This window comes from Balaenoptera physalus, assembly GCF_965194825.1.
Source record: "Balaenoptera physalus genome assembly, chromosome: 8".
NCBI lineage: Eukaryota > Metazoa > Chordata > Mammalia > Artiodactyla > Balaenopteridae > Balaenoptera > Balaenoptera physalus.
In genome coordinates this window covers 65,556,619-65,573,981 of record NC_138887.1, presented here as the reverse complement: position 1 = coordinate 65,573,981, position 17,363 = coordinate 65,556,619, and the positions used below count along the sequence as shown (strand labels likewise).

Genomic DNA, 17,363 nt, shown 5'->3' with positions numbered 1-17,363 from the left:
AGATTGTTAAGAAGTTTGTTTTAACGGGGAGTGGTTTTAGGACAAAACATGGAACAACTCTCAACTTGCTGTGTTTACAGACTTTTCAAATATTATGTAAGCAGAATTAGGCACATTTAATATTTTAAATTATTATTAAATAATAAAGACATCCATGAAATCTCTTTTGTAATTTTTATGGAGATTATTACCAACAAAATACATCATGAGAACTGACCAGCTATATAATTGCTACAGTAAGCAAAGTATAAAGAGGCATTTTTAAATGGTAACAATCTCCACCGTATTAACTGTTTGCCAGACAGAGCATATCGGACTACATGATACCATTGATATATGTAAGGGGACTTTCATATATATTGATACTTATAAAAATGCATTGGATACTCTTTCTTTGAGTATTATTCCCCCCCTATCTTTCCTGGAAGTGATTTATTCCACTTTACCTGATCTCGACATTTAATAATTCACACATACAATCTAGTCTATTATGCTACCTCCTAAATAAGCAATAACAATTACATAATAAAATTCAGCGCAAATCATTTCTTTAAGTGAAATGGGGCAGATTTCATGATTTACTGGTTACTTACGATACATGATGTGAGTACATTAAAATGACCAAATTGGTTTGATTAGTTTCAACTTATCGTCTTTTCCTCTGATATCATCATCTCCACCAACACATTACTGCCATTACCCTTGTCACCTCTACAATCTCTTTTGGTTTTCTATCTTCCTGTTTGGCTACTGGCTGCAATTTTTAAACAGATAAACCCTATCAGGCAAGTTCTTTCTCTTAGTCACTGATGTATTTGTAAATGTAGTAATTAACCTTAAGAACCCAAGGCCGCTCACTCCCGGGCTCACAACTAACTAAAAGCCCTTGGATGGCAAAATCACTGACAGTGAATTTTTCAGCATAAAAATAGGAACTCCCACAAAAATGTTTCTTTATCTGTGAAAACTTGCCCCTACAGTTCTGTGGATGGCTGCCAAAAATGGGGAACTGAACTAAAATATTTGGCTTGTAGCTTCATGTATCCATAGCTTTACTACTAAAAACACAACTTCAAAGGCTGTGGTAACGGAGGGAAGGAAGCGGCAAGTTAGGTTTAAACTAGGTACATAGGGAGACTCGTTCTTTCCTGACTTGTTTTGTACTAGCACTGGTAAGCATTCCCATGGCATTTAGAGTACCCATTCTCTACCCAAGAGGAATTTACTCACCTGTGAAAATGGTCCCGTTCCAAAAAAACAAGAATATGTGAATCACAGAAAAATAGCGAGGATGGGAATTAGAGATTTTTCACCAGCTGGATTCCATGGCATCCGCTGAACGCTAGGTGCTGTGGAGAATGTGAAGATGAAGGAGACCCAGTCCCTGCCTTTCATGAGCTCACCATCTGGTTTGGGAGACCAACACCCCCCCTAACTAGGTATGACCCCAGAGAGACAAACTGCTCTGGCAAGACCTGGAAAGATGGTGAAGAGCAATGGAAGCTGGAAAGACCTGGGAAAGGTTTATATAAGAAGTAGAATTCAATATGGCTTTTAAAGTACGAGCAAGATTCTGAAACTCAGAGATGGGCAATTGCAGTGGTGAAATGTGCAAGATACAAAAGTGGGATACTGCAGGGCCCTTTCAAGAAAGGGAATTAAGCCAGTAATGCTAGATCCTGGTAGGGGGGAGGAAAACTGGGAAGATGAGTCAAATTATGGAGAACTGTGAACTCCTGGTGAGTAGTTATTTCATTCTATACGGAAAGATGTTTAAATTCTAGATCACAATCCTACATCCAAGGCACAGGAATGTTTTGCATAATTCAAAGGAATCTCTTTGGAGCTTATCCAATTTATTCTTTCTAGAGATTAAAAACACCTTTAAGTCCAGCACTGAACTTTATTTACCTTTGTTATTTTCTCGGCACCTAGAAGGTGTCTGGCATATGTGAATAATTTTATAAATGGATGAATACATTCTAATACAAAGCACTGTAGAGGGAAACACAGTTCTTATGTTTGTGGACTAAATATATATAATACTTACTTCATTTTCAGTTTTGTGACTTAAATTGATTCTCATACGTGTGTAGCAGTTTATGGGTTACCAGCCTCCATTTACATTATAAACTACTAACAGTCTCCCGTAGCTCTTGCTGCCATAAGGTGGTAAAAGCTAGCTTATAAATCAAAAAGAAAGGTTGTTCATATTAATAATATTGAAATGATTCTATTTTCTATATGGCCCATGGTAGGGCCTAAAATAGAACCGTAAGAGGGTACTAGTCACTGCTTATTACCTCACTTCAAGGACTAGCGTAGAACATCTCACTTTCTGCTTTCATAAAAAAACAAACAAACAAACAAAACATTTCTACAATCTACAGAGCCAAACCACAATCTACCATGGCCCTCCTGGGTTTTAAGATGACATGCACATTTCTTTATTCATGTGTACAACTGCCTTTCTCCAATCTGCTGAACTGCATACTTGCTGGTCAGTTACCTTGGCAACTCTGCAGTAAAGCCTGCTTCACTGAAAGTATAGTATGCCATTCACTTTGAGAAAAACATGATACAGATGTATGACACAGTCATCATCTAGAAATGGAAAATGACTAAGCCACTATGTTTTGTTTGTGAAAATAATACTTCCTTTCTGTAGCATCAGTTTAAATTATGGGGACCCATACAACATTTTAGAGAAGTGCCCTTTACCTTACCTTTCCCATTTGTTACTTGCAAAACAAATAGCTCTTCAACAGAGGCTATTTGGGCAGTATTTACACCTAGCTTCCTTTCAAAAGCAACAAGTGACACAGAGAATTCAGAGTCATGGGCTCTTGTTCTAAACATGAGCGATATAAACAATACTGATAGGGTTTGCACTAACACCAAAAAAGGCTGTTACTTAACAGTGGACACATGTTGCACTCACATATGTCTAGGTAGTACTCACAAACAGTAAGCTTGAAGCATATTGTTTTCCCTAAAAGAAAGTCTTGAAAACGAAATTGAAACACTGAAGAATCTCTGAAATACACATCGCTAAAAAAAAATCTCTGAACATTCTCTGAAATATACAAGCAAACAGCGCCATGCTAATCAAGCTGAGGTCACAAGGTCTGGCTGCTCTGTGTATTGCATGGCTCTCCAGTCCTCTAGGGCTGCAAATCCATTACCTCTGCAAACACATGCCACCGGATACAAATGAAACTGGAAACTAGTCTGTGGCTAAATCCGTGCAAATCCATCACCATTAATGGGCAAAACAATTAAACCAAAAGTCCAACCCACAGGGGGTCAAAAACATCACCTTCAAACCTCAAGGGTAGCTAGATTTGCAAAGATTAAAAACTGAAGACAGGTAGTCATAAATAACAGAATTTTTTAAAGGAAAAATTACATATCTGAGTTGAGAAGAACAAAAGGATATGTGGGCAAGTGGCTGGGGTTATATTTCACCCTCCCTAAATGCAGGTCCAATATTCCTTGTTAACATGCTACCAAAATCTTTCTATAAAACTGTTCCCTGTATGTTTTAGTCATAAGGCATAGAAACTACAAACCATTTTCGACAATGTATCTTATGGGACAGCAGAGAGCCAAGAACCAAGTAACAGAAGGTGATGGCGGTAGCAATAAAGTGGGGGACCTCATGCTAGCTAAACAGCATCCTGTCTTCCTTTATTAATAGTCCATTTGAAATTCTCTCCCTATGGGAGCAACACAGATGAAAATATGAGGGTGCACATTTGTGTGCTTATTTACAATTACTTAAAAACAAAAGCAAATCTGGATGTGTTTAGTAAACATCAAATTTTGAAAGGGTTGTGGTGGTGCACTGCTAACGAATCTAGAGCATAACACTCCACAATTATCACAATGATTTTTTTAACAGCATATGCATGTGCACAGGCACATACAAAGTCCACTCTCTACAAAAAAGTCCGGAGAACACTTCCCAGCCCTTTTTCTGCATCAAGAACAGGGACATGACTATAAAGATAAACTGGCTGCTGAGTGTGACACCCTACAAGTCTCAGCTAGATTTAAGTCTTAGAGTCTCCTCTCCTCTGAAGTCATAAAGGATTGTCAGTATTCACGTCAAGGTGATCTCTCTCTCTCTCTCATAGATGCTTTATCAACAAATTAATCACTTTAAAAGGTCCACTTACATCATCATTTTCTAATTTTTGCGGTTTGAGAGAATACAGTAAAATCTCAGTTTAGCAGGAACCCCAGCGAAGGAAACATTTTAGAGAGCTGAGTTTTCTAAAGTACTCGGCGGTCGATCCTTCTTCACTATGGCATAAGATCATCATTTGGCGCATCAATTATTGCACTCCCCTCTATAATACAATCATGCCCTTATGGACTGTTTGGTTGCCTTGTCATCCCAGTACACTAGCGGGTCACCGTCTGCTAATGCTTTTTAAGGCTGTGTGTTTTATGGATTTTCTGTTTTCTCATCTGTAGACATGTTGTCAGCTGTCACTTCTCATTGCTATCCATATGTTTCCTGTAACAGCTCCTCTATCCCTTCTAATTTGCTGCTATTAATCTGCTGCAGGTTTAGAAACCAGGCTACCAAGTGAGGTGGGATTGCGTATTAAAGTAAGAGCAAATTTGTACTGTTTTAACGCACGCAGGGCTCTGCTAGGTGTGAAAAACAGGAGCCTGCGTTTGCTGCATCTATTTTGGCTACCCAGAGACCCTTTTGTGGTGTATTTCCTGACTCTTAGTTGACACAGTATACTTCTGAAAAGATGATCTTACTATAATTGGGAGACAGCCATTACTTGAGGAGGTGGCAACATAAACTCTATGTATTAAATGTATTCAGAAATAAATAAGTGTACCACAGAAAGTCTTAATTCAACCCATATGTTATGTAAACAAACTGTCAAATCAAAAGGAGGGGATTTAATGTGCTGTATAAAATAATTTCTTACATATTCGATGTGTGGGAAATATACTGCATAATTTAAACAAAGAGATCTATTGATTAAGTGATCTATTACCCTTAGCAATAGCTAAATCAGCCTAAGAACATAACACACTAAAATAAGTAATTTATTAATAAGAAACTGAAGCCTATTTCCAAAAGCATTTCAATTTTGTTAATTTGCCTCTCGTGTTCAGTTTTAAGACGTAAGCTACTCACTGGGAAACATGACAAGGGTGCTTTAACTGAGTGCAAATTAGTTAAATAAGACAGTGCGTATCTTCCAACTGTTCATAGTATTGCCTTAATAGTAAGTATTATTTGAAAAATAATTTGGATAAGAATGATGAAGAAGACTTTTAAATATGTTTAAAATACAGAGATAATACTGAATAGCCACTTATCTGGTACAGCTTTTAAGATAAACTTTTGCCTAAGCAACTAGGTATCCCAATTCCTCAAAATCCTATTTACAGAAGAGACACCACGTCCCTGCTAAAGAACTGGAATATTATTAAAAAGAAAGTTACACAAAAAATACAATTGCTGAAAACTTATTTTACTATATGATCATCTCTGATAATTAGAAACTGTAAGTACAGACAGAAAAAAATAAGACTTGCCTTCTCTTTTATAGTTTTAATAGCTAAAAGCTCTTTATGAGGCTCAGAGCCCCTGTATACACAGCACTCCAAGAAGCTGCTACCAATTAATGGGAATTGATTATAAGAGATGAATTCCGTTTGATATCTCTGCACCAAGAGAACTCATTTCAGCATTTTCAGAGCTTGATATATTTATGGTTTCCTTCCTAATTTATTTTTCAATGTGTTATTTGTATAGTCTAATTGAAATTTAATTACTAAACCAGATAATGTCTGTAGAAAAATAGTTTGAAAGGCATCAATATGCAGCCAGGTACACAACCTGTTTTGGTTTTTTTTTTTCCTCTTTAAAATTTACCTTGTGTTTTATCAATCCAGCTTTATAAATCTTGGCTTAGAATCAAAAGCTTTTCTCGGCAGTCTGCCCTTCACCCCTTAAGTTTACTCAACATCAAAGTACTGAAAGCCATTCATTGGGCAGTGGTCAGCTATTGTTTTATTTCAGTCACAGATAGTCCACACCTGGGCTGTAGAGCTCATCATGGGGAAGGCATTAAATTGCCTTTTAAAACTTCACTCCTCTAAGAGATAGGACCACTTTTCTCTACATGAGGTAGAAAAGAAACCACTACTTGGATCTTTTTCTACAAGCAGCAGAAAGGTTACTTTGTGAGATTCCTCTCCCCCCAACCAAAGCCACTTACTAAAACCATTTTTCTATACTAGAGTTAAATATCTTGATTTTTCCATAGAATGATCATGTGTTTGTTTTGTTTTGTTGTTTTTTTCTTAAATGTCGGCTGGAAAGTGGTTGCAAACCATTTTTAATTGGTAATCAATAAACTTGGTCTCATAGAACACTGCAATTGAAAGGGGCTTTAGATGTCATCCTGTCAGGGCGTGCCAAATAACCTTCTCTACTAAGAGACAAATCATTGCATTACTTCCTGCTTGGATATGGCCTCAGCACTCTACTCAGTCCAGGATTCCTGACAGATAACATCAATTGGAGTTTGCATGCAAAGAACCAAGTTCAGTCCTTCATTTTATAGTTAACAAAATTGAACCCAGAGAGGCTGAATGACAGGTTCAAGCTTACAGGACTAGTAAGAGGAAGAGCCAGGACTTGAACCCAGGGTAGTTAACGTATTTTGTTGATTTGCTAACATGAGGTAATACATTTGGTGGCTGTCCATTACATTATTACAACCCACTTAAGTAAACTCATTACTCTCTGTGTAAGATATTTTAATAATGCAGAACTATAATGATAGGATTTAAATTAGAGGAGGAGACCAGGAAGGGAGAAGCTAAAGAATGAGTTCAAGAGAAACTGGGGAAATAAGAGAATGCGATAATCTGAACTGGTTACCTCAAGATGTATTGATCATTTCGATTTTGAGAACTACAGTTATGGCTCAGGTTCCAAGGAGAAAATCAGTTTGAGGTCCAGAGGGAGCATGAAGTTTGAAAAAGGAAGAGATGGAGATTCTAGAGAATGCTATGGTAAAGGCCTTGGAATAGTACATTTCACTAAGAAGAGCACCATAGTAAGTGACTCAGCTGAGCTTGACAGCCGGTTAGAGAGTACCTTTATGTAAAATCAAATAGGAATGGAGGGACACGCTTAAAGAGGACAGAAATTCTAGGGATCAACGTTAAAAAGAAGAAACTGAAGAAAAGGGAAAGACTGCAATTTAGTGCAAAATAGTGTGAAGTCCAGAGGAAGGGTCTTTAGTGATCTCGTGTGAGGCAGCAGGAATCAGGGCAGGTCCCAAATCCCTGGGAGATGACAGAAGTAAATTGCAGATGGCAATACTGAGGGCCATCTGGGGCCATAACTGGTAAGATTAGAAAACAGGAAGGGGCTTCCCTGGTGGTGCCGTGGTTAAGAATCCACCTGCCAATGCAGGGGACACGGGTTCGATCCCTGGTCCGGGAAGATACCACATGCCACGGAGCAACTAAGCCCATGCGCCGCAACTACTGAGCCTGCGCTCTAGAGCCCGCGAGCCACAACTACTGAGGCTGCGTGCCACAGCTACTGAAGCCCATGTGCCTAGAGCCGGGGCTCAGCAACAAGAGGAGCCACCGCAATGAGAAGCCTGCACACTGCAATGAAGAGTAGCCCCCGCTCGCCGCAACTAGAGAGAGCCCGTGTGCAGCAATGAAGACCCAACGCAGCCATAAATAAATAAAATAAAATAAAAAGAAAACAGGAATAGTGGATGTGCCGAAGAAGCCAAAGGCCCTCAGCCTGATTAAGGAGCAGCCCAGATAAGGTAGTCAGGGGTGATTCCCTTGAAGGAAACAGAGAAAATCCTTCGAGAATATCTAAGGAGGGTGTGGGGAAAGAACTGTGGGACGATGGGCTTAGATCCTAGAACAAGTGAGTCTAGTGCTTTTGAAAACAACTATTTGTTAACTTTTCATGAGAGTTTACTGTTATAAAACTCTGTTTTCTTTTAGATATTAGAGATGAAAATTCCTTAAAAATGCAAAGGTGTTTGTGGGTTTGTTTCAAAGACAGCAGAGAAGAAGAGATGCTGGGAGCCTTGGTCCTACTGTGAAACAGATCTGGGAGTAGAAGATTCTAGCTGAGGAATAATTTGATGCTAGCTAGAAAAAAGTCAGTGACCCGCAACTCAGAAATGTAAGAAGAAAATGAGGTAAGCCAGGAATCACTCCTACAAGATACCTAGAAAGTTTTATATGGCAGTAAGGCCATTTTATCACATAAAATTACTGCTCTTTTCAAAATATTTTAAAATTGTTGTTTTTTTTAATAGATATTCTGGTTACCCCAAAGTTATGGAAACTAGGCTACTGTTCTGCTAATGTTCTGTTCATGACCACATATAGCCAAAATTGTGTGTGTGGGGGGGAGGGGTGAGGGTACAGTTAAGAGGGATTATAAAGACAAATAATCCAGAAATATTAAGTGAAAGCTCATATTGATAATTGATATTTTTAAAACAACTAATCTTTTGGTTATTAAGTAAGTCTTTTTCTCCCTGATGAAATGCATTATTTCAAAGGTCCTGACATATTGCTAATGAACACATTAAAGATAGGGAAGAAAAATTCAGAAGGACAATCAATCATTCAAGGGTCAGGCCATCTTTTCAATAGAAAACAAACGCCATCTAATTAGTTAATAGCAAACATACCAATTTGGTTTTGCAACAAAAATCATTCAAAAAATCACCCACAACTAGCCAAAATATTTTATGACCATTTTTCTAAGGTTATGTAAATACTGTTTTTAAACGATTTACGTTAAATGTACTTCTTAATGTTTTTCAATGTTATAAATAAATTGTTATAATAACCACACTGGGACAATTTTCATAAGTGGCAAGCTAGTGACTGGATAAGGGGCAACATTAGGTTAAAAACAAGAATTATTTTTGGTTAAAAAAAAGGGAAAACTACAGCAAAGGAAAAAAACTTGAAAAATAATGGATTACGAACACAGAGGATCAGAAGTTTTAGAAGATTAGGAAAACAAAATTTGATTTTTTTCAGATTGACTTATCAAAAATAAAAAAATCCACACATGACTAAAAAAGCAAAAGGACTATTGGAAGCGGACATTTAATTGACTCCCCAAAAGGGATTTAGATTTACAACCTAAACTCACCATCTTTCTTCCCAGCAGTCATTTTTCTGCTGATAATAAAACTGTTGGCCTGTTTGGTCTTCCAGTTAACTGTTCCATTTATGCCATCAGCACAGCTTAATAAAAAAGCTTTTCAGAATAAAACAAATGCACAAAAAATGAAATTAATGTCAAATTAAAATGACTATCACAAATCACCTACTACATATTAACTGGTATCAGATTCCTTCCAGCCCCAGCGAGCTGTTTAATTCCATTCAATAAATATTTGTTGCATGTCAATACAAGGAATATATGGGGATACAAAGTAAAGACACAGTTCCTGCCCTCCAAGGAGCTTACAATCTATAGGGATTGATAATTCATGTACCAAAATATACATGTAATATATAATATAGTGTATATGTATAGCAATTACACATATACACACAGTGGTAGAAAGCATAGCTGCTACAATAACACTGAGAGGGGAAGCAATTTTCCCTGGCTAGGAATGTTGTGATAAGTTTAAAATGTCTTTTAAATTTACAGTTGAGTTTTGGAAACATTACACTGGCAGCAATGAACAGAATCAGGGTTAGTGGATACTAAATAGGGGGATATCTCTAGAGTGTAGAGTAGCAGTCAGCCCATAATCAGGGGTTGAAGAAAGGAAGAGTAAAGGTGGGGCCAGTTACAAGACATCATGGGAGAGATACTGACAGTATTTCTCAAATTGCTGGATGTGGGCTAAAAAAAGAATCAATAATGGCTTTGAAGTTTTGATCGAGGATGACACAGAACAGTGATATATTAGGAATGCCAAAAAGGAGTCCATTTCAGGAGGAAGATGACAAATTTATTTGGGGATATGTTAAATGTGGGGTACCAGTTGGATATCCAGGTGAAACCACCTAAGAAGAAAATGGAAATAGAACTCTGGTTCACAGGAGAATCTAAGGCAAGGATGCAGATTTGAAGTTCATCACCAGAGAAATGACTGTTGAAGCCAAAGTCCCAGTGCAATTCCTTAAAGAGATCATGCTCTCAGGTAACACGCATTAGACTGTCAGGTACAAAATGATCTGGAGAAGATACACATTCACGTTCTTGGCCTATTTGCCTATACTATTTCCAATCATCCAAACTACCAATCTTACTGCTTACTCTCCCATTTTTCATCCTTATCTTCCAGACTTGATATTTAGGTACCATTTTCCTAACTACAACACTGGGTCAACATCTCATTCTCCCTTCCTCTAGTCATCTCAGATATGTTCCCTTTGAGTTCAGCTCAGTTCCCAAATCCCCCAGGGTGTACCCCTAGTTTTGTCCTAGCTTCTGGAGTTGAAATATATAGCAAGAAGGAATGCACGAAAAGTGGGAGGGACAACAAAGGCAGAAGAACATGTTAATAAATTCATTTACATAGTAAAAAACAGAGGATAATTCAGCAAAGAAATAAGAGACAAGGCGGTCAGAGAGGTTGGACAACTGAGCCTGAAGTGTCATATACATATGTCAACGGAAGAGTTGTCAAAAAGGAGAGTGTGATCAACATCCTCACTTACTGCAAAAAGGTCAAAGAGGATGAGAGCTTAGAAAAGATTGCTAGATGTGAAAGGGGAGAAGTTATTGGTGACTCCTTGAAAGTGGAGTTCCAATAAAGTGGTAAGAGTAGAAGCCAGACAGCAAAAGGCCAAGACGTAGATGCAACAAACAGAGTTAATCTTTTAAGAACACTGGCCAGAATAGGGAAGCAAAGAGATAAAATGATATGGCAGACTGAGGAGCAGCAAGGTAGAGAAAAAGGTTGGTTATTTCAGTGTAGGGAAACAAATTTTGTTTATAAGCTGAGGAAAAGACAAAGGAGAGAGAGAGAGACTAGGTGTGACGAAAAGGAACATAAATGATGAGACACAATCCCAGAAAAACTAGAATGGGTGGGACCAAGCAGAAACATACAATATACATATACTTGTATATTGTACAGCATATACAAAGCATATATGCTTTATACAAGCATATAAAGAAAACACTTCATGAATCAGAGAGTAAGGACAAGTGAAGAGAGAAACATTGTTGGGGTACAGGACACTTAACGTTGAAAGGGCTCCTCACCCTAGTAAATCAGAGATGAAATGGTTATTTCCTTCTCAAACTGAATTTTGAGTAAAATTCTGAACTTAAACTAAATTATGAGAAATACCAAGTCCCCTTCCAAAATGAATAAAAGAATACAATTCAAAACCCAAGTTATTAAAAATAAACAATCAAACAAAACCTCAGGTGATCATTTCAGTGATACCTGGGAGTGGAAATCAAAGGCCTTAGCACCCCAAGTGAATAAATGACTTGGTTGGTATTGAATTTTTAAATTATGTAAACCTAAGTATACTAATTTTATATCTATTAAAAGACCAATCTTATGGCTGATTCACCTAATAAATGGTTGATTCACCTAAGAACTGAAGTTATGTCCTTTTAAATCTAGATGAAGAATACAGTAGTCATTGCCTAAATAATTTAAGCTAAAATAGGATCAGAAATGTTCATGGCCTCTTGTGGAAAATATCCCACCTCCAAGGGTTTTCCTAATTGCTGGGTTCCAAAGGCAATATGCTAGTTACATAAGAATCACCTGGGCAGCTCTCTAAAAATACATATTCTCACACACCCCAAAAACTACAAAATAAAAAAATTTAAAACACATATTCATGACTCCACCATGGAGAATCTAGGTAGTTGGGTTACACAGTTTCATCAGGTGATTCTCACACACAAATACGAACTCTAGAAGACCAACAGAAGACCTACAGAACCCAAGGGTATATAGGATGTTCAACAAAGTCACATCAAATGTGACAAATGTAGGGCTAACCTTATAACTGAAAACTTTACTCTCTCTTATCCCCAACTGGCCCACAGATGCAGCCAATTTGCAAGAACATGAAAGTCACTGCTGGACAGTGGGAAATCTCAACCTAGAAAGACAGGAAGCAAGTGGCCAAATTCTGCTCTACAACTCTTCAAAAAACAATGTATATATGTGGACCTGACAAGCAACATTTACATTTAAATCCATCACATCACCTGGTCCTGAGCAAGATGCTTTCATGTAGATTGTCTAGTTCAATCCATACAAAACCAAGAGAATCTGTTAACATGTCTGAAGGTTATAGAGGCTTGATCCTACAGCAGAATGGAGTAAACCCTGCAGGCAAGCAGGCACGCTTCAGAATTCTCCACTTTTCCATGGATTGGGGAGTTACCATAGAGAAAGAAGGGTTTGGGTGTCCAGACAGCACCCCTTTTGTTCCTTCCTTTATTCTAGCCCAGTGGTTCTCAGACCATGCTGTGCATAAGAATTATTGTTCAGTTATACACACAAAACTACACATAATGTACTTCATCGGTAATTTAAAGGATTTACTAGGGTAACTTAAGTCTATGGAATTTTTTTCCTTATACTCTGGCTTTTAGAACCTCACTAACCCATAAGATTTAATGTCACTGCACATCCTTGCCGGGTGAACCAACGTATCATTGCTCAAGCTTTCCAGGTCCTGTGTAAGTGCAGCCTACTTGGCTTTTACAGACAAGAATTTCAAAATTCAAAAGACAAATTTGATTGGTGCCTCAGTTGTTAAAAAATAGAGGCAGGGTAAAATAGTTTAAACACATCTCACAGATATAGCTCTATTTTAAGGCTGGCATTGTTTTGAGGATATTCATTTTTTTAAAGTTTATATTGATCCATCTAAAGTCCTACTTTGACCACAGAAGACCACAGTCCAATAAATCTAAATAAAAAGACAACTTTTTACTGCTCTACTCACCAGACAACGTAAATAAAGGCAAGACACAACACCACAGATAATGTGTCTGCTTAAACATTCAAGTCCCACACCTTGAGGGAGAAATCACAGTAACACTGAAATATCTATTTTTCACTGTGTGTCCAAGATCATGGATCCACTTAGCTAACTTCTTGTAAAGAAAATTATTGTAATCTGTACATTGACAAATGCAGAATACTCATTGGGAAAAAAAAGGTAGTATTTTAATAAGTTTGATTTTCATTAGAAAAGGAGCACACCATTTTTTTTCTATGAGAATAAATTTCCTTAGGATGGGAAAACATGACTCAAATTTTGAAACTATTTATTCTATACATTACTTTTCAAGATTAAATCTAGTGTGTAAAGAAAAAAAGTCAGCCTGTGTAGACTGATTCTTGGACTCCTTCCAAAGAGAATGGACCATCCTCAGAAATCCTGAAAGAACTCCACTGTGCTCATTGGGTTCATGATACCTATGCTACAGTTGTACCTGGATGTGAGTTTTGCTCTAATTCATAAACACAAAAGCAAAGAATAATATGAATCTTGTGTTTACAGAGCCCAGACTAAGAAGACATTCACACAATTAGCTAGCATAGCATGGTATACAAGTTAACCAATTCCTCAAGGCTCCCTCTCAAAACTCATCAAAGCCTGAATTAATCCAGTGGTGACTGGCATGTCCTTAAAATCCCTAGAAACCATTCAATACTTAAAGTTTGTCTTAAGGTTCCATGATTCATCCGGAGTCTTGTAGCAGCATGACTGCATCTCATCTGGCCTGGGGCAAACACTCTCTGAAGAGACATGACTCTTTCCCAAACCTGAATAATTTGCTGACTTAGTGAGGAAGGGTTTCCTATTTAATAAAAGCAATTGAAGAGCTGTGAATAGTGACTGATTGCTGATGAGCTAATCAAAATGTCAAGGGATAGAAATAATAAATAATAATTTAGTCTGACATCACTGTCCAAGTAAATAGCAGAATCTGCCAGATGAAATATAATCTGATTAACACTCACCTTAGAACCAAACTGTCAAGTCTTTCTCTGTCCACTGTTTCATCTGTCTCTTTTCCTATTTCACTCAAAGGGGACACAGACTTTGTTTTCATAAATAGGATAGACAGCTCATGTCGCCTACATCTCTTCCCTTCTCTCTTCATTCCCCGTGTCATTATGTCTCTCCCTTGCCCTCTACGTTTTCTCTTCCCCTTTTTAGGCAACTCTCCTTAATACTTTTAAAATTGTCTCTTATACTGAAATCTTGTTTTTATATTTTTCTCTCTAAAAAATGTTAGCTGCCATTATCATTAGCTACCAAGTTTTGAGTGGTAAGTACAAGGCACTAAAGGTTTTATACATAACTATTCCAATCCTTACATCATCGCTATGTGAAACAGGTATTATTACTTCCATTTTACAATGAGGATAAGAAGTCTTAGGAAATTATGTAGCTTATCCCAGGTCATTATGTTTAGTAAGTAGCAGAGTTGGATTTTGAACCCATTTCTTGATTGACTTCAAAGTCCCCGTTATCTACTCATCAACACGATCCCCAAATGGTTAAATGGGAAAGCACACTGTGAACTATATATTTCTTAAGTAATTTGAGATATTATTATTATTACTAGTAGGTCCTCTTCAGCTTACTTTTCTTTCTAGAAAAAAATAAGTTTTCCCTGACTGCTGGATTAGAAACAGCTAGCAAGGAGGCAATACCCATGGGAATTAATCCTATGTGTTATATACGTATGTACACACACACACACACACACACACACACACACACACACTTCATTAAAAGAGGAAAGCTAAAAGGTTAGTTGGAACCTATGGAGAAAAAAATGGCTTTGCTGAGGAGAACTGTCCACCCCAACCTCAAAGGGAGTCAGAAAAAATATTCCTAAGAGCAGTATAATAGCAAGACTTCAAACCGAAAATGCCAGAATGAGAAGCCTCTAAACTTTGTTAAAACAGAAGAGCCTGGCAGGGCAGAACGTAAGTAATTAATATAATTTAAAGTTATTAGAATTTTATAATTTTAGCACAAGCTAGGTAAGATTTTAGACTTTAGAGTGAAATAAAAATCGGGAGCACAGAAAGGTAGTGTTTAAATCAGCATCTCTGGAGACAGAGTGCCTGGGTTCAAAATCCCAGTTTTTGTCCACTGGGCGAGTTATTCAATGTCTCTGTACCTCAGTTTCCTCATCTGGTAGGGCCAGAACAGTGCCCACTTCATAGAGGCATTGTGAGTATTAAATGAAATAATACACTTAAAACCCTTAGAAGAGTGCTTAGCACACAATGATGTTCTCAAAAAATATAAGCTATTATTACATTTATTCTTCACTTAATATGAAGGAAATTTTAGATTTCTTTAAATGTGTTTTTTTAAAAAAATAGATGTTCAAATGAAAAAACTATTGTCACTACAGTTGGCATTATAGAATATAGCACTCTTTTTTTTTTTCTTCACGGTCATGAGACACATGAAAAAATGATATTTGTATGGCAGAGTGGAGTAAACGCTAGAGGCTGCTCACCAGAGGAAGGAGAAGCCCAGGGGCTCCAACCATCCCAAACTTCACAGGGCTAAGAAGACGGCATCATAGCACGTCTTCATTCCCAGTACCGGCCAAGGCAGACTGGTTGAGAGCTGCAAAAGCCAGGTGTGATAAGAAGCAAGTTATAATTGAGGATACGGGGAGGGGGAAGGGTAAGATGGGACAAAGTGAGAGAGTGGCATGGACATATATACACTACCAAACGTAAAATAGATAGCTAGTGGGAAGCAGCCGCATAGCACAGCGAGATCAGCTCGGTGCTCTGTGACCACCTAGAGGGGTGGGATAGGGAGGGTGGGAGGGAGGGAGACGCAAGAGGGAAGAGATATGGGGATATATGTATAACTGATTCACTTTGTTATAAAGCAGAAACTAACACACCATTGTAAAGCAGGTATACTCCAATAGAGATGTTTAAAAAAAAATAAAAATTAAAATAAAATAAAATAAAAAGAAGCAAGTTATATTGATATCTGTACTCTCTGACTCTCACAAACTCTTACGTATTTATTCTGAGGAAATAACGCAACAAAAGCAAAAACTGCATGGGCACAAGATTCGACTTCGCATTACATATATCAAAACTGGATGAAAAATTAAATGTCTGATAAAAGAAGAAGTGTTGGTTTGATAGAATAGTTCATGGAGAAGGGAGGGTTATCCACTTCTCTTTGGAGTTTTACACCTTTGCTCAAATAGCCCAACCAAGGCACGTACTGGGTTTTCACTGCCCGGAAATGGTACTATCTATATTCTATCTCAGAAACACTAGATGCATAAGGAGCACCAGTGGGACCCTTGAAAACGGGATACATAATATATGCAGTAGTTACATGCACCATTACAATTTAATGTCCTCATCTGCAAAATGTTGGACTGTTTTGAAATTAATAAAATTAGCGAAAGGTAGAATACAAAATACTACGCAGACGGTGAAATCTAGCCTAATAGTGCAATCTAGTGGGAAAGGATTAAAAGGCAAAGCGGTTAAGAGCTACTGGGTTAGGGAAGCAAAACTGCAGGAAAAAATTCTGCTCAAAATAAAAAATATAACAATAATATACTAATGGGTGTTTACTTGAAACAGTCATTATTTTTCTTTATTATAGAAGCCACACATTTTAATTGTAATACATTCAAATAGTATAACCAGGAGGGTATAAAATATAGAAGTTCCCTCCAATGCCATCCTCCTAATGCCACTGCCGAGGGTACCCACTCTTAATAGTCCCTGCATCTTTCCATATTCTATGCATATGCAAACGTATGTTTATACACATACACATATAAACACACACATACACCATGCTTTTCTTTACATAATGTGATTACACTTTTTCCTTTAGCATATATCTTGAGCGTGTTTACATGATATCACATTTTAAGACTGCATAGCTTTATGCTGTGTGGCTCAATCATAATTTATTTATCATCACCTCAAACTCAGCCTGTCCAAACTAGGACTCCTGATTTTTGGTCCTCTTCCGGCATTCTTCATCAGGAGAATGGTATCACCATTCATTCCCATGAATACAACAGAAATCTAGAAATCATCCTTGATATTTCCTGTCACTCTCCACCCCAAATTCAATCCACAACCCACTCCGATTGCTGTTTACCCCTCAAGATGTCCCTCCTATCTTCATTTTCCCATCACCACCCTAGCCTGGGAGGTCATCATCTCTATTCTGGGTTACTAAAGTAGCCTTCGAACTACCGCTTCTATCCTGACCCCTCCAATCCTTTCATCACAATACCGCCAAAGTGCTCTTTTTGAAATGCAAATTTGATCAAGTCC

General features: G+C 37.6%; 1 protein-coding gene across 6 annotated transcripts in view; it reads right to left on the bottom strand.

Annotated features, from left to right (window-relative positions):
- Positions 1 to 17,363, bottom strand: part of SGCE (sarcoglycan epsilon) — a 67,283-nt gene that overhangs the window by 41,607 nt on the left and 8,313 nt on the right. For 3 of the 6 annotated variants that reach the window (XM_082471944.1, XM_082471943.1, XM_082471942.1), the window contains exon 2: positions 9,200 to 9,307. The exons of the other annotated variants lie outside the window; for them this stretch is intronic. In XM_082471944.1, the coding sequence (XP_082328070.1) occupies positions 9,200 to 9,307 (108 nt within the window). The remainder of the gene's footprint in view (positions 1 to 9,199; positions 9,308 to 17,363) is intronic. 6 annotated transcript variants of the gene reach the window in all.